The sequence below is a fragment of the Danio rerio genome, chromosome 24, assembly GCF_049306965.1.
Source record: "Danio rerio strain Tuebingen ecotype United States chromosome 24, GRCz12tu, whole genome shotgun sequence".
NCBI lineage: Eukaryota > Metazoa > Chordata > Actinopteri > Cypriniformes > Danionidae > Danio > Danio rerio.
Window position 1 is genome coordinate 32,957,501 of NC_133199.1, and position 24,567 is coordinate 32,982,067.

The window sequence follows — 24,567 nt, forward strand, 5'->3', positions numbered from 1 at the left end:
CAGCATGCTCGATCCACACGATTGGTTCGGGGCAGGGCGCTTCCGGCCAAGCTCCACCATCTGGGTGATGTCACGTAATTTGGAACAAATGCGGTAAGGTGATGTAACGCTCTCTACATGTAACGAAACCATAGTGCTAAACAGATGGCAAAATAGGAAAAAGTTTGCTTACAGTGGCTGAAGCCTGTCGCTGAAAACAACCGCATAATTTAATCTTTACTCAAGCTTACCTTAGTTCTGTTGCATGGCTGTGCTCCATTGATTTATTTAACTACAACTGTTTATTAATAACTGTTTATTAAGGTTTGATAATGATTAGAATTTGAAGTGGTGATATGTAAAATATTCTGGGAAGGTCTTAAGTCTTAAAAAGGTATTGAAATTACCTTTAGGAATCCTGCATACACCCTGCTTTAACCAAGCTTTTTTGTTAAAATGTTAGGAAAGACTTGAGCAACAACACTGCCATGAGGTCTGCCATCTATTTTCAGTCCCAAAAATGACATTGTCATGTAAACGAACATGCAAACATATAAAAAGGTTCTTTTTTTTTTGTCAATGCCAATAGCGTTGTGGTTCGTGCACTGACACATACAAATATTTTTGAAAAAAGTTTTTGACCCGGGTTCGATTTCTGGTTTGAAGTCCTTTGCTGATCAGATCTCCCTCTCTGTACTCCTCACGCATTCCTGCCTGTAATCTCCTCAGTCCTATTCCAATCAAAGTTCCCTGTTTTTGTTTAAAAACATTGTCATGTAAACGACCATGGCATCTTATCATCTGCCAAAGAAATTTCTATAATGCAGTTGACATTAAGTTTAAGATTAAGTTTAGATTTATCAGAAAACTAATGTAAGCATTGATGCATATGTGAATGCCACTGAAAATTTCATATAGTTTATATCTGAATTTGTGTTCTGAAAAAAAAGTCAAATTTAAATATTTGTATGTAACTGTATGAGGATGAACTAAAATTGATGTTTAGTTTAAAGTGTCTTGTTTTATTAAGTGCTACTAGAAGCCTGTTTTACATGGTTTCTTAAAGAAATAATCTGAAACCATGAAATGATTTCTATTAAACAATGGGCAACACCAGATATTCTGCCCTGTTTTGGTTGTTTCAGATGTCCTTGATGCATGCTGCAGTTCATATTTTTATGTCGTTCACACCAGAGTTTGTTTGGAAGTGGATTAAGACTCAAGGTTCGGATAGCAGCATTCAGCATTCGTTTTCAGATGAACCACACTAACAGATCAATCTCACCAAATCTACCAGCTGAGAACACACCCATAGAATCACAGCTAATACCAACTTGGTATGTTGTAAACTAGCAAACATTGCACATTTTCCAGGTGTGTATCTGCTCTACACACTCATCTTCATTCCCCACCTCGCCTGCTTACCATCTGGGAATTCAGGGTGAGCGAGCTGAAGGTCTTTACAGCTTCGTGCTGGGTTGTTTTGCGTGCCCATGGGGTACTTCATGCGCTCGATGTCCTGTTTGAGATTATTGAGAGAGCTGAATATGTCCTCCATGCCCTCTCCATAGTCCAGCATGGTGCCTGCTTCATCCGCCTGCATGTCGATGGAGCGACGGGATTTCTTGGGACTGTGGATGGGCAGAGGCTGGATGACCTCACCAGGAGGACCCTACGGGATGACAAAATGAGAGTTCAGTCTTGCATTTCGGATAATGATATTCTCATTGAAGCAGGCTAAAGTTAACTTACAGGAGGCCCAGGAGGTCCAACCGTGCCAGTGTCTCCTTTTTGACCAGCAGGACCCTGCAGAAAGAAGATTTCCAAAATCATGAGGCTTACATTAATATACCAAGCCAACAGAACTACAAATAAACAGATAAAGTGGTACTTACAGTTGAACCCTTGGATCCCTTTGGCCCTTGTGGACCCTAATGAAAAGAAAAGGCATTTGGTGAAAACTGAATTGCAAAGTAACAATCTAAAAGGTTCAATCAAGGGCTGGGCGATATGATAAAAATCTTATATCATAATATAAGTCATCTCATATTCTGATAATAACATATCATGATAATATAGTACCATTTCTGTCAATACTACATGCTGTACATTGATCTTTTTTTTCTGTTTTTTCGTTTATGTTTTTTCAAGCTTATACTAAAAAATCTGTTCATTCATACATGATCATATTTCTCACTTTACTTAAAACTTTAAGGCAAATGTTTGATAATAATAAGAATAAATATTAAGAAAAAACTCAAATATACTTTTTCAAAAACATGATTACAAGCCCAACATAAAATATCGCTAAATAAAATGTAAACATTGTACTTTCTCACAATGCTGTTATTCAATTTCTCTTTGCATCCCCTTAATGACATGTAATATTGTGCTCATATAAATGATGAAAAACTAAAACTATTACAATAAACAATGTATTTTGTGACAAAATAAACAGTAAAGCATAATATAATGTATGATTGTAATAATATGGTTTGTTCTGTAGACTAACGAAAAAAAATATATCTTTAAGGGGCTAATAATTTTGTCGCTAAAATGGTGTTTAAAAAATTAAAAACTGCTTTTATTCTAGTCAAAATAAAACAAAAAAGACTTTCTCCAGAAGAAAAAACATTATCAGACATACTGTGAAAATTTCCTTGCTTTGTTAAACATCATTTGGGAAACATTTAAAAATCATTTAAAAATTCAAAGGGGGGCTAATAAAGAATCTGAGAAATATTACTTTAAAAAATATATCATTATTTTTACAATAAAAAAGTATAATCATTTTAATGTCATACATTATTCAGCTTCATTTCTCCAGTCTTGTGTATGCTGAAATGATTATAATATGTTTGCTGCTTTGTCATTTATCATCAGTCTTTAAAACAGTTACAATGACACACAGTAAACAGCATTCAGACTAAAATAGGACATTTAAAAAAAAAGAACATGCCTGTTCTGTCACTTTTAGTCCATTTGAATTAAATGTGTTCTTAGTAAATAAATGTATTTTAATTATTTAAAAAAACATTTGAAACAGTGGTTAAAATGCTGACGTGTATATACACTTACAGTAAATGCTGAATACAGTCAATATTGTCAAGAATGTTGAGGTGGAACAAAGCATCGTGGCAATTTTAAGAGTGGAGAAAACATTTGATGCACAAACTTTTTTATTACTATTATTTTTTATGCTGTGCTATTTTTATATAAGATCTTCTAAAGTTATGTAACATTTCTTACAGCTGATTATTGTGACTTTGCTCTTTATTTTTCAGATAGTACCATATACAAGTTTGAAAGAAGCACTAAATACAAGAGATAAAGGACTCACAGGCAATCCAGGAGGACCAGGAGGACCAATTGGACCAGAAGCACCACTGATGCCCTAAATATAAAGAGCAAATGGTTAGAAAGCATAACTTCATATGACTGATTTGTCAATGGATGTAAGAGACAAGCATGTGAAGTGTTAGTTAGCAGAACTTCAAAACAGCCGTGTGAGGCGATGAGGCGTTTACTTTTTTTTTTTTTGAAAGAGATGAAAACAACTCTTCTAATCATATCATTCCTCTGTTGTGCACTGGCAATGATCATTACACTTCATTAAACTCAAGGACTTTTGAGTTAATTCTATAGAGAGGAATGCAGCTTCTGCTACTAAACGCAGAAACTGATCGCAAATCTGTCTAGTGGGAAACGTTAGAGAGATTAAATCATTTCCCAAACTCACAGAAGGAAAGACTACATTTCATTTAGCTTAATTGGTAAATGTTAAAACTAGCGGTGTGGTTACGAAAAATCATAATTGTTGTTTTAATGATGTGTGAGCAGACATTTTCACATTCTAAAAAAAGAGAGATCATAAGCATTAACTGCATGATGAAGCTTATTATAATGTAGTTAGAATGACCTTATAATTAATGTTATGAAAGCTGAAAATTCATAGTAATATGAGTAATATCACACTTGAAAGTGTTTCAATATTAAGTTACATTTTGACACAATAGTGTCAGTTTTGACGATAAAGAAAGTTACTTGCCACATCTCTATATATATTTATACAACATCCTTAAAGTATGTACTTTTGAGAATATATTAGAAAGGTACTGTAGACAAGATTTGAAACATCCTATTGTTAAAGCATTACATTTTAATAGACCCTTGCTGCATCCCAGTTCACATACTATCAGTCCTAAATTATTATCATTACTTTGTTTATTTAGCTTGGAGATCACATTGAGACAGGACTGTTTCTTCTTTCAGTGAGACCTGGTCAAGACGGCAGACAGCACATCAAGTTTCACATAAAAATCGCAAAAACAATACCACAAAATCACCATTTATAAAAAGGTAAAATCCTAAAAAACAATTACAAGTATCCTTTAGGACGTACAGAAGATGTTTAACAGTACTCAGAGTCGGAAGTGTGTCAAGATTAAGCCAATTTTGCAAACCAAGCTCCAGGAGCATAAAAGGAAAAAGCACGTTTGCCAAGTTTTAACAATACCCTTGGCACTGTTAAAAGAATACAGGAACCAGATCTAGTGTGTTGGTTATTTATGTGAAATCTTAACAAATTAGAAAGATAGGATGGTAGTTTACCTAAGAAAGTCTTTAAAGTAAATAGGTATAAATATAATTTTCTCCTTTGATATAAAGATGATCAATTTAAGGAATCATACAAAATACAGTGATGCGTCCACTGCACAATATATTGTTAGATTGTTGATATCGCAATGCATGTATCTGCAATAGTCACATCGCAGGGTTATTTATTAAAGATTAAAAGAGGAATATATTATTATTTTTTTAATTTTACTGTATGTATACAATAATGACGATGTTATTTTATGCTTGCATATGCTGATATTTATTATAATTTGTGCAAATGCACTGCATAAAAAAAGTCTGGATCATCCCAATCTTATAGCAATTAAAATCTTTTTATTCCTAAATGATATCTTTAAAAATCTTAAATTATTTTTACAATTGCAATATATATTGCAGAAAAGCAAAATATCGTAATGTCAGACTTGTCTAGTATGGTGCCGCTCTAATATATATATATGAAAATATGTTTATTTTGTATATACAGTATTAGTATTTTATGTACAGTATGTGTGTATTTATACACACTACACATGTATATATTATGTAAATAAAAAAAATTTTTTTAATCTCGGATGCGATTATTTGTTTGACAGCACTCGTTTCAGAGCAAAAAAAAAAAAAAAACTCAGAAATGTTTTTAACAAAGGTTTATAAATGATCATTGAATATTTTTATTTAGGATCTATCCCTTTAAATACTGATTATTAGTCAGTCAAACACTATTTATTTGTGTTTGTAGCTCTGAACTGTAAATGCTCCTCTAAATTCCATGTGTTATGGCCAATGTTAGCCACAGAAGTGTGCACGTATTTGAAAAATCAACCGCAAATAGAAAACCTTCTTTTGGGATACTCTTTTCAACATACTGTGCTTTGGGACACACATATGCTAGCACCAGAAAAACAGTTAAATATAAATTCTGACCCCAAAAAAAGAATCTCCCAAAAAACAGTCAATATTGCACACCCCTGGTGTTAAGCTGAATTGCTTTAAACCACTGAGAAAGAACCAGTGAAATTGTTTATTCAATCAGCATTTCTTTATATTTGCTGAAACGCTGGCTTGCATTGGATAAGTGTTGCACAGTTATGCGACGAAGCAAAAGAAAGAAAAACATTTCACAGTTTGGCTCTGAAAAAAAAAAGAAACGTAATCGTGCTGGTGTTTGATGGGAACGTCTGGTGTAATGGAATTACCGCTGGCTCTGAGAACCTTTCATGACAGCTCCATCCATAACACGATTATGATGATGTACACAGATGCAATAAGCGCAGACATTATTGTTTCAGTCGGTCGTTACTTTAATTTGCAAGCAATATGGGAGGAAAAGTCCTGATAGGTGCACTGCTGGAGGTACCACATTTGTTGGGTTGTGGAAAGGACAAATATATCATTAGTGACTCACATTATCACCCTTACTGCCGGCAGCACCCTGAGGTCCAGGCAAACCCCGATCTCCCTTCTCTCCCTGTTCACCGGGCGGCCCGATGAGACCGATAAGACCAGGGTGACCCTGAAGAAAAATGCACATGATAGCAGATTAGAAGGTCAGTCAATGTATAGACAACTTGCTTATAATGAACGCAAAGGCTGAACACAGCAACCTAGCAATTTCAAGGTTTTATGAAATATTTGTAAATTATGAGCGTTGTTTATACATTATGAATATTTTTGGCCACCATTGTTTTGTTACTTTTTACGTTGCTTTGAGTAGAAGACTGTAAGATTTATAAATTAATACAATAGGGTTTTGATTAATTAATGACCCAAATTAAAATGTAAAAAAAATTGTTATATTTAAAATCCTTAAAAAGTATCAGTGCAAACTAAAAAAAAAACTAAACTGCAGAGTATATTTTATATATTTTATAAACAATATATGAAAATTATTTCCCAGAGATGGGTTGCGGCTGGAAGGGCATCCGCTGCGTAAAAACTAGCTGGATAAGTTGGCGGTTCATTCCGCTGTGGCGACCCCGAATTAATAAAGGGACTAAGCCGACATAGAAAATGAATGAATGATATATGAAAAATATTAAATATGAAAATATAAAAAAACACAAAAAACTGCATGAAGGATTCAACATGACACTTACATTACAGATATAGCCATTTCATTTCTAAATTTTAGTTTTGTATAGCATATACCAAAATGCATACATCATAATGTGTATATATATATATATATATATATATATATATATATATATATATATATATATATATATATATATATATATATATATATATATATATATATATATATATATCAGGGTATCCGTGGGGTTTTAAAATGTCTTAAATTTAAAAACTAAATTTTAGGCCTTAAAAAGTCTTAAATTCACTGAAATATATAGTGTTATAGGTATTAAATCATTTTAAACAGGCCTTTATTTTCCTATGTCCATGTAAAGCTTCCCAATCGGGCCAAGTTTTAACAAAAGTTTATTCATTAACTCTATTTACTAGGGATGTAACGGTATTGTAAATACCGTCATACCGCAATATTAAATTTTTTCGATATTACCGAAGTCGCATGACTCGGTAAAACTATAGGTCTTCAGAGAAAATTTGCTCAGGCGAATGAAGCGAACGGGAGGTAGCTGAAACTTCATTTCCCATCAGCCCCGGCGTGGCCATAATCCTTTGCGGTCTGTTGTCGCTACATATCCAGTAATGCGGAAATGGAGTGTGCTGCTAGTAGCGGAGATGAAAAAAAGATGGAAATGATCGAACCTAAAGCGGGTGTTGTCGCCGCGCGCGTGCTGAATAGCGGTGCTGTCGCGCGCGTTCTGATCAGCTGTGTTGTGGCGCGCGTATTGTAAAGCGCCGAGGGGGGGGGGGGGTTGAGCGCGCATACCAAGAGAGGTGTTGTCGCGCGCCTACTGAAGGGCTGGACTGGACGGAGGTTGTTTCGCGTCGCGGGGGCACTTTTGATCGTTTTGGAAGGGCATTTTCTATCCAAGACTAAAAAGGGCATGTGCACTGCACAGGTTGAGCCCTATGTGTGCACGTGCCTGCAAGTTGGGGAATACGACTAATAACAGTCATGGGGACTGCAGAAACACAGCACTGTTCAGATTGATGCAGACATTGCCTTGTACCACAAAGAGACCTCTATCTCACTCATGGTTTGTCTTCTCAAGTGGGGGAAAGACAATGCACAACATTACCCACTGCTGTCAACCTGGGCCAAGTCATATCTCTGTCCCAGAAACCTCAGTCCCAAATGAGAGGGTTTTTTCTGTTGCAGGGGACATTGTAAATACCCAGAGATACCAGCTTTTACCAGATTATATTTATATGATAATTTTCCTTTAAAGCCATCTCTATCTAAGTGAGTGAGTGATTAAATGTTGAATGTGATGAGTTTTCAACAATACTAAATTGAAACTTTATTTTTTTACATGGTTTAATAATTTTTTGTTATTAAAATTGAAGTTCCTGTTTCAAAGCTAACAGATAGATGGCTAATTTGTATGTCATTGACACTTTTGGCACTTTTTTGGAGTATTTTCAAAAGTTTTTTTTTTCCTGTAAATGATTCAATAAATACCGTACCGTGACATTCATACCGAGGTATTACCGTACCATGAAATTCTGATACCGTTACATCCCTACTATTTACCAATATGGCTTGATTATCTTCCTTACAATATTATTTGTTTTAATGTTTTTTTATGTTTTAACTGGGACATTCGAAAAAAATCCTTAGCCTTGTGTAATTCATCGTTCAAAAACGTTTAAATTTGACATGATGAAAGGTAGGTATATTAATGGCAGCCCAAGTTTTTGGTGACATTTAATGTTTTTTTTACTATTATTTTCCTTTTACGCTTTTTTTTTTGTGTGTGTGTGTGCCCGGCCAAAAAGCAAACATCCACAAATGAATAACCAGTGGAAAATCTTTTCTCGCCCCACATGTTTTCTTATTCTCGTTGTGTGTGCGTGAGAACAGTTATTGTCCCACAGACAATCTCACATGCTCTGTAGAGACCCACAGGACCCACAGAGACGCGCCTTTCTGGGACTTAAAAATGACAGCACGTACACACCCACAAAAGAGAGAGGAACATTAAATAATTAATTCGTTGATCTAAATGACTCAGATAAACGTTTCTATTTCTATCTATGACTCAGAGAGGACAAAATTACATCTAAACTGGCTGCAAAATATTTGAACACCGTTAGAAATGGTTTATTAACCATTTGCCTTGTTTAAATATAAATTTATAAGTATAAATTTTTATTCTTGTAATTATTATACGTTTTATAGATATTGTCTGTTATTATGCCTTTGTCATTTATTTCTCATTTGCTGTATATTATTTTAATTTTATGATGTTGATATATTACATGTTTTAACCATATCTAACATGCTTTGGCAATACTGCATAAAATGTCAGCAGCAGGTTTTACCTGCCAGTGGGTTTACACGGCTCCTGAACAGAATACAAGTAAAGCAAATAGTAATTTCTTTTTTATTTCAACAATCTTTTTTTTAAACACTTCAACCCATTAAGAAAAGGTGTATAACAGTGTCATGAAAAAAAAAATATTGCTACAAATCACTTTTTTGTCACATGTAGGTAACCATGTGCTGTTGGTAAAAGGTGTGCAATCACTGCAAGTATATTTAAAACCTTTGGGAAGCACTAGAAATCAGAATTATTAGACCCCTTCAAATTTTTTTCTTCTTTTTTAAATATTTTCCAAGTGATGTTTAACAGAGCAAGGAAATTTTCACAGTAGGTCTGATAATATTTTTTTTATTAATAAGAAAAAGTCTTATTTGTTTTATTTCAGCTAGAATAAAAGCAGTTTAGAATTTTTTTAAACACCATTTTAGAGACAAAATTATTAGCCCCTTTAAGCTATATTTTTTCTCGATAACCCACAGAACAAACCATCGTAATACAATAACTTGCCTAATTACACTAACCTGCTCAGTTACCTTAATTACCCTAGTTAAGCCTTTAAATGTCACTTTAAGCTGTATAGAAGTGTCTTGAAAAATATCTAGTAAAATATTATTTACTGTCATCATGGTAAAGAGAAAATAAATCCATTATTAGAAATAGGTTATTAAAACTATTATGTTTAGAAATGTGTTGAAAAAATCTCTCCGTTACACAGAAATTGGGGAAAAAATTAACAAGCGGTCTAATAATTCAGGGGGGCTAATAATTCTGACTTCAACTGTATATATATATATATATATATATATATATATATATATATATATATATATATATATATATATATATATATATATATATATATATATATATAATTTAATATCTATCATGTCTAATTGTATTAAAATTGTAATAAATTTACGAAAAGAAAAAGGTGTCTGTTAATAATACTGCAACTTTTGTTATAAAACTTTCTTTATCTTGACCAAGCCATGTCTTTATCTTCGACCTTGAGCCTGGCTGAAATCTAAGACAGCACATTAATAAAAATGTCAGGAGAAGAAATAGAAAGTCACTCACCTTCTCACCCTTAGAGCCAGGGTCTCCTTTAAGGCCAGGCAGACCAGGAGGTCCCTAAATATCACACAACCAACAAGGACAATTCAATTTGTGCCCATGTACAACTGAGAGAGCAAGAGAGAAGATGAAGTGTTGACAGAAAGAAAGAATAAGAGAAACATGATCTTTTCTCTTACCATTGGTCCAGGTGGACCATCTTGTCCAGGAGCACCAGGAAGTCCTTGTTCACCCTATAAAAATCCATCCAATTACAACAGCCATTATTGCATGCTTCTTTTGCTTAGGGATTACCATTGATTAAGTGTGGCCTGAACAATGATTAATAGTCTAGAATGTACAATAAAAAGTAGAAAAGAAAAGATACTGATTTTCCAATAGAAATATACAGACTGTATATAAAAGGTGAGTTTTTATTCTGTGAGGTGGTTCATATTATTTTGTGCATTTAGGCTATTCAGTGGCCAAAGATGATCTGAATACTTAAAAATGTATGATTGTCTGCACCGAAAAGAAAAGAGGAGCTGACCTTGTACACAAACAACTTTAAAAACATGCACAAGCCCTTGGCATTGACATTGGTGAGGAGTAATCAGTTAGAAATGCCATGCCACATATTTAATATTCATAAGTAAAACTTGAGGAAGTTTAGAGAAAAGGTCAAGCATCGTTTGTTTGCAGATGCCATTTGGTTTCATATAATTAATTCACAGTACTTTAGGTGCATCGCAAATGTCCAGAGAGTATTTGGGGCAAGTGTGTATGGGTTTTATGTGTAATGGTGGAGTTTTTGAGGTGATGAGAGGGATTGGGACTCACGACTGGACCGGGGATTCCTCTGAGACCTTCAGGACCAGGCTTTCCAGAGGGTCCTTGAGGACCAACTGGTCCAGTTTTACCTGGTGGACCCTCAAGTCCTGCTTCTCCCTAAAGATAAAGAGAAAAGAAAATTCTATACATATTACGGCTGGGCGATATTGTAAAAAAAAATGTATTATCATGATATCATGTTTAATATCATTCGATAATGATATATTTTTTAACAATCCATTTAGGAATATTACATTTTTTTATGTATCCAATTTATTTTATTTACCAAATAGTTTTAAAAGTCAAAAACCAAAATTAATTAAACATAATATCTGATTTCTCTATAATAAAAGAAACACAAGAGTTAAACAGACTGTTAAACTTGATAAATACAATTTTACAAAGTGTGTGCAACATGGTAAAGTGTACTGAACATTATAAGCAAACTTTAAGGTGTGAATAATGATGACACAGTAAACCTCAAACTCTGTAAACAAAACAAATTATGATTATCAAATCTGAGCTTTTAAGTAAAGGAACTAACCATCAACATTCAAATACATATTGAAACAAATTGTAAAATTTAGATGGGTGCTAGTGGCTGTGATGCACAAGAAAAGAAACCAAAAAGCCACTCTGGCAACATCATTACATCCTTTTTTATTTACAATATCTTCACTGTGGCTAGCTACGGCACTCAGGGTGAGGCAATTAGTTTGCTGTTATTACTGAAATGTGTGCATTCCATACAAAGTGTGAAGCAGATTTTTAATTCTACTTAAATGAGTCGCTGTGCACTCACGGGATTCAGAAAAGTTCAGATGTTTTCCAACTAGGTGTGCCTGGAAAATGTGTGCACGTCACGTGCGCCGCTTGCACTACATCATTGCACGTCATGCAAGTTGTGCGCCTCCATTCGAAATTAACAAATTTACACTGTAAGCTTATTGCATTGCTTCCAAGGCGTATGCTCAGCAGCCACATTTAAATGAAATGATAGCGCTTATTACAGAAACTTCAAACCAAACTTTTTTTTTTTTTATCGTTATTGACAATAGAGTTCAGTCAATAAATACTGTTACTTTTTTTATATGTATGCATATATATGATATGTAGTTCCCATTTAATTATCTTGGATGAAAAAAAGCATAAAAAATGTGTTAAAAAAAAAATAAATAAAAAAAAAGCTAAATAAATAAACAATGAAAAACCTTGAAATTAATTTTCGACTTGAAATTAAATTAAACAAATATTAGCAAAAAAATATAAGATATTTTAATGTTAAATAAGTTTTGTAAAAAAAAAAAAAAAAAAATTATATATATATATATATATATATATATATATATATATATATATATATATATATATATATATATATATATATATATATATATTCATCAACTATATTAAAAAGGAAATATTTATTTAATTAAAAAATTAAATGAATTTAATAACAATACAGCTGTTTAATGTTAGCTCAGGGCCAATACATTTTATTAGGAGAAAATGTTTGTTTGATTTTAAAAATGTATTAGAAAATGTTGAAATTAACATTTAACCTAAAATAATAAATGCTATATTATATTATATTATATTATATTATATTATATTATATTATGTTATGTTATGTTATGTTATGTTATGTTATATTGTATTGTATTGTATTGTATCGTATCGTATCGTATCATATCATATCATATTATATTATACAAAAGCATTAGATTATCTCTGCACACCTCAAATATGCAATATCCAAATAATCAAACATCAAATATGCAAATAGATCATAGTGATCTATGAATTAAAGCCAAATCCTTCCACACTTCAGTCCCACAGTGCCAATCCATCCACATGTATTAATCGTGAGTCTCTCTGTCAAAGAAGTTGGTTCTCCCTTGGCTCGCTGTGCTTTAATTATTACATTGGAGGCTGAATTGATTCGGAAAGATGCTTTTACCTTGGCGCCCTTCTCTCCTTGTCTGCCTTCAGCTCCATGCGCCCCCGGGGGTCCCTGCGGACAGAGAAAAGGACGGTTTTGAGCAGTTTTTCTCTGCTGGGCTATAAAACAAATGGGGAAAAGGTCACAGTGAGACATCACAGATCTCGCTTCATGTCTATTCATGGGCAAATGGAGCCGTTTGCATTTCTTGAAGGTCTTTTGTTTGAGCATATGCTGTTATTTGTGAAGCTGATTGGGTGCTAGCTGTCACAGTTTTATACAAGTTAATATTTCCTTAGAGCACTGGCTGCAAAACAAGTGCTATTGAATATTTGAAAGATTATATAGAGGAAAAACAACAAAACAATTAATGCAATAGCATTTTTGGTACACTAAATAAAACTAAGGGTGCTTTCACATCTGTGGTTCATTTAATTTGGTCTGGACCAAGAGCAACAAATTGTACATGTAGCATTTTTCTGCCGTTTGGGTTGTTTTCACACTACACTGATTGCTTTGGTCCGAACCAGTTGAAAAGAACCAAAATGCAGTCATTTGACAAAATCCAAATCACTCATTGGCCAGATGTTATTGAATGTATTTCCTAAAATGCTTTTTTATTGGTCAGAATTCATGTGCGGGAAAATGCCAATGGAACTCCCACAAGTGAACAAACCGGCAGACACAAAATGTCCTTTTAACTATGGAGGGACGACTGCGCTGGCTGATTGTATCCCTGGTCATAGTATACTATATAGTTTGTATACATCACTTTAGCCAAACTATACATTTCAAGATTGAAGTGCAGCTACGGCTGGAAAACAATGTTTTAATGCATTGAAACAGCGAAGATACATCGCAAGTCACTTCAGGAGGAGGCGTAAATTAATTTAGTTAAACTAAGACATGGTCATCTTATGGAAATATTACCAATGATTCATCTGATAATGTTTTTCCCTCACTTTCTCCATTTAAAATAGTTGGTAAAGTGCTGTCAACAAATATTTTTCCTCCACACCCCATAAGATAGGACAGCGCATCGGACTACAGCAGCTAGATTAGTCCAAAAAGATGCAGTATGTTTTGCGTTTGGGTTTCTATTCGTTTGGATCATGTTCTCACCACAAACAAACCGCTCCAGGGTTCGTTTGAAAGCATATCGAGACCACCTCTTCAAGAAGGTCTCGGTACACGTTTTTGGTCCACTTTTTCCACCACTCTAGTGCGATTTCTACATTCACACCTGCTTAAACGAACCACACCAAGAGAGAAAACAGACTCTAGTGTCATTCAACCAAACTAAAAAAGGCAGGTGTGAAAACACCCTAAATTTCTCTACTGAACTAAAAAGATTTTCAATACTTTGTTTTTGCCACAAAGTAATAAAAAAAAGCATCTGTGACTTTTTATTTTATCTCATAATTCTGAAATTTGAGAACGATATACTTCATGTCTTCATGCACTTACAAGAATTGTGATTAACTTGCATTCATTCATTCATTCATTTTCCTTAGGCTTAGGCAGAATGAACCATCGATTAAACTTGCAAGTTGCAGTTGTTCGAAAATAGTCTATTTTCCTTTAGAACTTGATTTTATAATTTGTTATTGCAAGTCGATTTGGTATATCACAATTCAACACTCAAAAAATGACTTTTGTTGCTTATTTAAACTACTTATTTAAAATTAATTGAAACGACACAATTCTTAAGTTTTTTTTAAGCCACAGTCATATCACCCTGCAGCCCAAGACTGGTTACTCGCTGAAGCTAAGCAGAGCCTGTTCAGTACCTGGTTGGGAGACTACATGGGAAAGCTAGGTTGCTGTTGGAAGTGGTGTTATTGAGACCAGCAGGGTGCCCTCAACCTGCAGTCTGTGTGGGTCCTAATGCCCCTGTCTAGTAAAAGGGACACTGTACTGTTAGTGAGCGCCGTCTTCTGGATGAGACATTAAACCGAGGTCTTGACTCTATGTGGTCAATAAAAATTCCACGGCACTTTTCATGGCAGAGTAGGGGTATAGCCCCAGTGTCCTGGCCAATTTCACTCCATTGTCCCTTACCCATCATGGCCTCTCAATCGTCCCCATCCACTGAATAGGCTCTATCACTATCTCTCCACTTCACCAATAGCTGGTGTGGTGAGCGCACTGGCACCGTTGTCTTGAGGCTGTCATCACATCATTCAAGTGTATACTGCACACTAGTGGTTGGTGTGTAGAAACCCCGTCATGATTGTGAAGCGCCCATACACGATAAATACCGATATAAATACACACATTACAATTTTATTGTTTTATATTCAATCCACTTAGATTTGTAAAAACGATACTTAATCGATTTGTGTTGGGACAAAATGAAGGATTTATGTGTAACCCAGCATTTTTACAGAGAATATTATAATCAGAATTTTAGCATATTCAGAGTTGTAGGATTATGCTTGCCAATTTATTGTTCACAACATTTACTGTTTGATTTTATTAAAAATAAAATATTACAATAAAATAAAATAAAATAAACAAAAAAAAAATTTAAAGGGAAAAAAAAACTTATTAGACAAGATGTGCGCTCAAAAAATTACAAACTACAAAATTACAAACTACTTATTTAAAATGAGCTGAAACAACACAATTCTTGAGTTTTCTTTGTGGACATCTTAATTGTTTTATATTGAATCCACTTAAATTCGTAAAAACTAATAAGCTAACCTAATTCCTTCATGTTGTACCAACACAAATCGATTGTGTGAAACCTAACATGTTTTTACAGTGTGTGAACTTTTATTCACAAATCAATTAACTAAAAGACTTAAAGAACTGTCACTTAAACCCACTGCTAGATAAAATATACACTTGTGTAATTGGATTTTCGACTCTAGACCTGATAGTCTCTGAGGTAAAACTTGTGACAATTTGCCCCAGTCTCCTCTGCATGATTTCCCACATGTAAATTTAACGAAGAGGGGGAAAGAAATCAACTAATGACAGCCAGAGGATTTGCAAAAATTCAATAATTCTCAAGATAGTTAATAGTCTGGGGACTGTCTCACTGAAGAGACTGAAGAAATAAACAGAGAGACAGAGAGAATAAGCAAAGGGAATCTCCATATTCATTTCCGACTGCAGTCTATGAAATGCTGAGGAAGCAGCTCATCTCCTTGTTTGATGCAAAATAAGCTCCAGCCAAATTATTGATGCAGGACACTTAATTCCACAAGATCAGTCTTCCCACGACCGTCTTCCTCTCGCAGGATTAAAACACCTTTGCTGATGAAATGGCGGTTTCTCCAGCCACAGTTCGTCAGGCGCTGCTGTCCACGTATGCTGATAGGGTGTATAATTTTTCCAGGGAGAGCTCCATCAAGAATATTGGGAAAGCGAGTGGTGTTTTCTCTACGTTTTGCATGAATAATGGATGCGTGTGTGCAGAGAGATGCCATAAAGCTTTGTGGAGGAATAATGGGATATACCAGTGTTGCTTGGGCTGGTTCATAAAATTCAACTGGGACTGTTTGCCTTATAGAGTTCTGACTTCATGGATTATGTGGATCCAAGGGACTAAAAATTGTGAATTATAGAGAGTTATTTACACCTATTATTAACAATTAAAGCTTATTCAGTCAAAAATTGGTACAATGGATCCACATTTCTGAGTTTCTCTGTAGCGGAAGTCCCCATAGTTGGGTAAACGCAGAGGGCTGTGAATCCTATTTGCTGAAATAATAAGATATAATAAAAAACCACGATAATGTCATTAAGACTTTCAAAAAAGTAACAAAAAAAAAATGTGTGAGACTAATAACGGCAGCCAAAAGAGAGAACAACATCAAATTTAATGTCCTGCCCCCATAGACACTGTTAGAAACATCTCACACAAGCTATATATATATATATATATATATATATATATATATATATATATATATATATATATATATATATATATATTTTTTTTTTTTTTTTTTTTTTTTGTAATTCGATGCAAAGATGATATAATACAAACAAAAATACAAATAAATGGTCATATAATAAAAAAAATCTAAAAATTAAAAACTTTCAAGGATGACCCTGTCATAAGAGTCTTGTGAAAAGGGTCCATAAGTAAATACAAGAACAAACAACAATTGAAATTTCTAATGAGCAGGTTCACTCAGGGCCATAGCAAGCTGAAATGCCGCTCTAGGCAAAGGAAAGCGAAAGTTAAAGCTTGAAGGAGGGGAGGGGGGGGTTGTCGTGACGCAGCCCTCTCTATTATGCTGCCCTATGTCAGATATTGCAGGACTCCCAGAGTTCATCAAGATTTTTTGGATTCATCTTCAATGCCTTCTCCTTTATCTGATGCCAGACATGCTCTATAATGTTCATGTCTGGTGACCGGGCTGGCCAATCCTGGAGCACTTTGATCTTCTTTGCTTTCAGGAACTTTGATGTGGAGGCTGTAGTATGAGAAGGAGCGCTGTCCTGCTGAGGAATATGCCCTCTCCTATTGTTTGTAATGTAATGGGCAGCACAAATGTCTTGATACTTCAGGCTGTTGATGTTGCCATCCACTCTGCAGATCTCTCACACGCCCCCATACTGAATGTAACCCTAAACCATGATTTTTGTCTTTACCAAACTTGACTGATTTCTATAAGCATCTTGGGTCCATGCAGGTTCCAATAGGACTTCTGCAGTATTTGTGATGATTAGGATGCAGTTCAACAGATGATTCATCTTAAAAAAAGCTACCTTCTGCCCCTTTTCCAAATGATCAACTAGAAGTCAAGTTATTATTTGTTGCTCTTACATCTGAGATTGACGACAAAACTTTTGTCAGGTAGTGTATATGTTTATTTGACTCTCATAATGTTGGGAGTCACTAATTTGCATTTCACGAATCTTCAAGAAACACATTTTTTCTATCAACTCTATTAAAGTTCTGCTAAAGAAAAAGAGTTAACCTACCTGTACGTCTCTGATGGCAAAATTATAATTTGGGGTGAACTATCCCTTTAAGTTAAATATCTCAATGTCCATACCACATTATAATGCACAATTTGATGACTGTATGCACCACTGAAAGCCACAAAGGATCTACTGTAAGTTGAATGCAGTAAAACTGAGACTCTGCAAAAAACAAGCGGAAATAACATTCCACTTGGGGGTTCAATAGAGTGTCATGAGAAACATTTCAGTATTATATAAATTGAAAAAGTTTACTTTTTCCCAGTTCTGAAAAAAGAATGATCGGTTATTTTCGTGACTGGCAAAACAACACTATTTTCTGCGAGCCGATGAGGTGTCATTTGGCAGAACAAATTTCTTGTGATATAGCGATGGGAGAGGATCTCTAATTCCTGTCCCGGATGTGACCGTTATATTTCCCCTTCCTCTGTAACATCCTTTACACCGCCGTCCCCTCATCTCTGTCACTCAAACAGGCCCGGGATCAATATAACGTCTGGACTGATTTTCTTCTTTCATCCTGAGAGAGATGTAGGACTACAGTGGAGGAAATGAGTTCTGGCTCCGATGGCGTTTAAATGCTGTTTTCGATTTCAGTCTGATGATTCAGTATGTGCTATTCATCATCCTGCGAAGGACTTTGTTTTTTCACTTTGTCGTTAAGCGAATGACTCTGGCTGAAAAACAACCAATCATCTGTGCTGATGAGGATAGGCTTTTTAACTAAATTCGTGACTGTTTTGCACAGGTCTTCAATTGATAAATCAATCAATAGCTGGCTTATTAGATCCAGTCTGAGTGAGGAAAAACTATCTATTTCTTGGAATATAAAAAAATATTGATCATAACAATTGGTTTGTTATCCATGTCAGAAAGAAACAGTAGGTCAATATGCTGATAGAACTGAAGACTGTACATACTCGTTTTCCAGGAGGTCCTGGTGGACCAGCTTCTCCAGAAGGACCAGGGGGTCCCTAAAATAAAGCAAAAGGAGGTTTGAATTAGAAACAACTCTACAAAATCAGCTCCACAGAAAATAGATTTTGAGATTATAACTAAACTTTCTGAAACTAAACTTTTTCTCTCACTTTCAGCAGTTTTGTGAAATTAACTGAACGCAATTAAGAGACACTTGGGTTCCACCAGCACACCAACAAAGGATGGCTACAACTGAGCAAAATTGTTCAGCTGTGTGATTGATTTGATTTAAAAATAATAAACCTCTAATCAGAAAGAGGAAGCATTTCTGTGAAAGTTTGCTGCTGTAAACAAATCTCCCCTCATTAAACTTTCATGGAGAGTTGTAGCTTATCAATGGGCCTTGCAGAGAGACTCCCAATGCTAGATGTTCACATTTGCAAACCTGGAGTTCCGATACACTGAATTTAATGGTAAATTAACCAATTTCCCTGCAGTGGAAAATTCAAATTACTATAATAAATGTTAATAAGGACTGCAATTTATGAGCTGCCACTGTAGGCTCAGTCAATTATATTTGACTTCCCTATATCCAATCACCATTTATTAATCTTTCTGCACTGTGCATGTACATATACTTATGCAATGGCAAATAAACAATTTAAATAGTTATATTTTAGTTAATTGTTGCCTGAATTAAATGACTAAGTATGCATAGCGCAGGAAATTATAAACTGTAGTCAAAAGCATGGCCTCGAAATGCTGTTAATACTCACAGGCTGACCAGACTCTCCATCCTCTCCCTTCTCTCCTGGGCCTCCATCTATTCCCTGAGGATTTTAGATACAAACAGATATTTTAGAGGCAAATAACTTGACAATTGACAAAATAAGCAAATGTCTTTATCTAGTTACAAGGTGTTTGTACATGGAAAAGTTATTTATAGAAAAGTAAGTTACAGTTGTTTAATTGATGGATTTCGGCACTTACAGCAACACCTGGCTCACCAGGTGGACCTGGGTCTCCAGGAAAACCAACAGGGCCCTATAGAAAAAAAGATTGAACACACAATTTAACAGACTGGCATCTTCATGCATTCATTCATTTTTCTTCAGCTTGGTCCCTTTATCTATCAGGGGTCGCCACAGCGGAATGAACCGCCAACTTATCCAGCATATGTATTATGCAGTGGATGCCCTTCCAGCCGCAACCCAGTACTGTGAAATGCCCATACACTCTCACATTCATACACATACAACCAATTTAGTTTATTCAATTTGGCTATTTATCTATAGTGCATGTCTTTGGACTGTTGGGGAAACCGGAGCACCCGGAGGAAACTTACTGTACATGACGACTGGCAACAATATGTCATTAACAATAAATGTTTCAATCTGAGACATGGTATGCATTGTAATACTAGAAATAACTTACAATTTAATGTTGAAAAATCTATATTTTATTAGCATAATTTATCTAAATAGTTTTACTAGTTCACAAGGCTCATGTTAACTGACTTTTTTTTTTAGAGGCTTCAAACATTTTTTGTTTGATAAAAATGCTAAATAGGACCACATGTCAGTTGTGTCACACTTACAGGGTTACCCTTGGGTCCATCATCTCCAGGGGGTCCTTTGGGACCTGCAGGTCCAGCAGCACCAGGGGGACCAGCTTCACCTTTCTCTCCTCTCTCACCTTTCGGGCCCTGCAGCATTTATAGCAAAGATGAAAGGGCCGAATAAAGAGCCCCGAGGCACTTCATGAACAAAAGCACCCTGATAACAATGAGTGCAGCCACACTCTACATTTTAATGTAGCAATTTAAAAGAGTTAATCAGCCATTCATGTCAGTATTGACAGGCGAGAGATTTGACAAGCTGAATTTCCATCTGTAATTCGGCGATTCTGTCAATTACAAAAGTAACGTTTGATTTCCCCCCCATGAGGTCCACTTGTGAAGTTACTCGAGGCTTTTGTGACAAAAACTGAACACCAGCCAAGTGTTAAAGTGAGAAGTCATATATTGCGATGTCAGGAATATATGAAACTAATCTGCTGTTTTTCTAGTGAACTTGTAATCAATGCATGTTAGAATATATTTTTTTCCAAGGGGAAAATTCAATGAAAATTTGATTGCTGGAGATATGGCCACTTAAAGTTAATTAATTCTATGGTGTGTGTGTAATATTTTTCTGCAACTTGGATTAAGCTGTTCTTAGTATGATGAGAGGAAACATTTGAGTGAAATCATTCCTGCAATTTAGTGACTCACTTAGTGTGACCACTTAATCCGAGACAATCAATAAAGCTGGAAAAGCTTACAGGAAGTGATTACCCGCACCATCACACATATCTCTCCTAAAAACTGCACTTACCCCAGGTCCAGGCTCTCCAGGAGGTCCAGGGTTGCCAGCTTCTCCTTGCTCACCCTGTGGAGCATATTATTAGTTAGAATCGGTGGCACAATACCACATGATTGTGTTGTATAATTTGTGTTCCATTTGACCAAAAAAAGCTAGAATTTCCAGCTGTCAGAATTACACTTAGGAACCTCCAGTGGTAATTCCAGTTTCAGCAGTTTCTTTGTTGACAATCAGCCACTTGCTAACAGTTTTGTTGCCTTTTTATGACTTTATGACAAAAAAAACCCAAAAAACTCAAGGTTCAAGTTCAAGGGTCACACTTTATTTTGATGGTTAGTTTGTTGAATTGAAGTTACATTGCATCTACATGCCAACTAATTCTCATTAGATTATAAGTAGACTAGTAGGTTGTGGTTAGGTTTAGTGGAAGCTGACATGTACTTGCAAAGTTTCTTATATTCAGTTAAATGTCTATTGAAGGAGCAATATCTACAGATATTAAGTGGACAGTCTACTAATACTCAAATGGACCATCAAAATAAAGTGTTACCAGTTCAAGAGATGAATTTGTCTTATCTCTCTTCTGAATAGGATGGTTTATAAGCACTAGTATCTAAATAAAGCATATTTCTTAATTTATCTAGTTATATCATAGCTTAGTTTAGCTAGTCTGAGCAGAAACATAGACATAACACTCAACTCCAGCATCATGGTGACCTGGTAAATATTCTAAATTCATCTCCACAGTCAGCCACAACATTAAATATTGATTGTCTGTGAGCCTGCCAAATAGCGGAAATGTAAGCGTATCATCAGAACTGCGGTTATGTAGCCTTTAATCGTTTTGTTATATTAAATCAGACATAAAAATACACACAATATGAACGAATACATCTCAGATTTGAAATTTGACCATGTATGCCATATATTTAGGGTATAAACACTGGGAATACAATTACCTTCTCACCCACGGCTCCCATTCCTCCTATTCCACCAGGAGGACCTTGCGGGCCCTTCAATAAAAGATGTCGATTCGTTAAGAACCATATGTGGAAACCATTAACACTAAAGCAATCCAGTTAAACAAAGTGATGTATATTAAAGGATTCGCTAATGGTGTTCAATGTTGACAAATGCTCTTACATCAGCACCAGGAGGACCCTGAGGTCCTCTGGGACCTGGTGGACCAGGAGGACCCTGTGAATAGACAAATACAATTAGATTTATAACTATAGGTCAAAACATTAAACAGAAATTTAAATAAGTTAAAAATATATGGTTCAAATACTTACCATAGGACCAACATCTCCATTTTCACCTTTCTCGCCAGGTGGTCCTGGAAGACCCTGTTAAAAAATGGATATTATGTTTAAATAGCCATACACTCATATACTATAGTATACTGACTAAAACAACAAAATGTTCATAGACACACTGTTGCTGTGAGGCACCACAAAATGGACCCTCTGATGAAAAGAGAAAAATAATCTGGCTCAGACGCAGTTACCGGAGGACAGCAATAATGCTTCATTTCAGAATTGGCGGAGAAAGGCAAAGGGGCCATATGGCAAATGGAAGAGGCAGAGGCGGAGTGCGGAGCGTTTATTGAGTTTCACTCTCTGTCATCTTGCAATCTAAGAGAGCAGCTAATAAACTTTGTCAGATTTGTAGCTCATGTTTCCCACGAACACTATATTGTTTGTCACCTTTTCATATAGCCAGAGAAAAGTGAGGGGTAAAAAAACGTAGAGGACTTTTAACACTGAGTTCAATATGAAAGCTATTTTACTAGCATAGAAACTTGTCTATCCAAATATATTTCTCCAGAGTGGAACAAGGCTTTTTTTGGAACATTTGGTAGAAGATACGCCCCTTTTGACCATAGCTACAGTAGGTGACACTTTAAAACGAGCATTAACGCCTCTGCTCTAAAGGAGTAAGAACGTGTTTTTTAGGTATGACCACAGTTTGCGACTATGCAGCCAGGGGGCTCAAAGGGATAAGATGCGAACGAACAGAAATAGCCTATACTTACTCTGCTACTTGTAAATGACGATGAAGCAAAGAAACAAAGCATTATAATTCCTTTAATAATCATTAAAAACTTTTTAACAGGCTTTATTATCATTGTAAACTTAAGTGCAATGAGGATTAATTTTAGAAAGTAAAATTAAAGAAATAAAAGACAACTAGTACAAAGTACAAACTTACATACACATAAGTAGGCATAAGTAAATAAATAAATAAAGCAGTATTTTAGCCTAAATATAGAGATGTACAATGTTTGTTATATTAAAGTGATAGGACTAAGACATTCAGTAAATAAGCTTTTTCATTTACGTTTTCATTTACAGTTTTCATGTACATTTTGTTGTTGATTATATTTTACTATCTCATGTCTTAATTACTGTAAATAAATAATAAATGAATACATATATATATATATATATATATATATATATATATATATATATATATATATATATATATATATATATATATATATATATATATATTGATATATATATATATATATATTTTTTTTTTTTTAAATGGATAAAAAATCAGTTAAGAATGACTTTTAAATAATCTGCTGCAAAAGACATGCCAGAGTAATTGGTGGTTCATTGGTTAAATCAGCAACTAAGCTGAAGGATAATGAGAGAGTGACTTTCATAAATGTGGAATAATGTGGGAGTAAAACAGTCCACTACAATGCAGTCAACAGCACAGTCCAGGGCCCAGTTTTCACCTTGTATTAACATGTTTTAATAAGACTAATTGTCTCACAAGACATTCCTTTGAGATGTTTTCCACTTATTTTGTTACTCTGTGCATAATCAATTGTTAAACCTGGTAACCGTATACAAACGCACGTCAAGATTTTGCCAAGTAATATGCGATCCTGGGGACTAACATCTATGCGATTAACATCTATGTTGATGCTGGAACATCATTTTTGTTTAACAACGTAATCCCTTTTTTCTAAACCCAACCACAACTGTTAATTATTTCCAAAATCAGAGGGAAATAATAGTTGGATAACACATGTAGAAGTGCATAACCCTGACCATAAACCTAAACTTAACATACACAGTAAATGTATCCCTTAAGTCTGATTGGCTGATAAGAATGTTGTTCCAGGATTGACATAGATGTTAATCCAGGAACGTGTCATACTTGGTGAAATCGGATTGGCAGTATACACACAGCCTGACTTTTCTAAGATTAATATTTTGTGTATTCAATTGTGGTACAAAAATGCAATATATCTTCAGATTTAAAGATTGTATTTTAATTCAAATTGTGGAGGTTTGGTGTTTTTTTTTGTAGCTGCTTTTATAACATGAGCATCTTCCAAACAAAAAACAAGCTTGGGACATTTCCGAAAACGATGGTTAGCCTATACTATGGTCACAAGTTGTGTTGTAACAAACCTAGTTTGTTGATTTGGCTGCTTTGACAACATGATCATCTACTAAAACAAAACCAGTCT

General features: G+C 34.9%; 1 protein-coding gene and 1 long non-coding RNA gene across 13 annotated transcripts in view; one reads left to right on the forward strand and one right to left on the reverse strand.

Annotated features, from left to right (window-relative positions):
- Positions 1–3,404, forward strand: part of LOC137490644 (uncharacterized) — a 127,595-nt gene extending 124,191 nt beyond the window's left edge. For all 3 annotated transcript variants that reach the window (XR_012399451.1, XR_012399450.1, XR_012399448.1), the window contains one exon: positions 3,264–3,404. This is a non-coding gene — a long non-coding RNA (uncharacterized lncRNA). The remainder of the gene's footprint in view (positions 1–3,263) is intronic.
- The window catches only part of col11a1a (collagen, type XI, alpha 1a), a 129,314-nt gene that overhangs the window by 11,082 nt on the left and 93,665 nt on the right, over positions 1–24,567 (reverse strand). For all 10 annotated transcript variants that reach the window (XM_073940491.1, XM_073940488.1, XM_073940489.1 and 7 more), the window contains 17 exons: positions 22,364–22,417; positions 22,215–22,268; positions 22,031–22,084; positions 21,084–21,137; positions 20,306–20,413; positions 19,699–19,752; positions 19,485–19,538; positions 18,711–18,764; positions 12,865–12,918; positions 10,914–11,021; positions 10,274–10,327; positions 10,098–10,151; positions 6,005–6,112; positions 3,320–3,373; positions 1,875–1,910; positions 1,732–1,785; positions 1,405–1,651 (listed from right to left, as the gene is read on the reverse strand). In XM_073940491.1, coding sequence (XP_073796592.1) covers positions 1,405–1,651; positions 1,732–1,785; positions 1,875–1,910; positions 3,320–3,373; positions 6,005–6,112; positions 10,098–10,151; positions 10,274–10,327; positions 10,914–11,021; positions 12,865–12,918; positions 18,711–18,764; positions 19,485–19,538; positions 19,699–19,752; positions 20,306–20,413; positions 21,084–21,137; positions 22,031–22,084; positions 22,215–22,268; positions 22,364–22,417 — 1,255 coding nt within the window. The remainder of the gene's footprint in view (positions 1–1,404; positions 1,652–1,731; positions 1,786–1,874; positions 1,911–3,319; positions 3,374–6,004; positions 6,113–10,097; positions 10,152–10,273; positions 10,328–10,913; positions 11,022–12,864; positions 12,919–18,710; positions 18,765–19,484; positions 19,539–19,698; positions 19,753–20,305; positions 20,414–21,083; positions 21,138–22,030; positions 22,085–22,214; positions 22,269–22,363; positions 22,418–24,567) is intronic.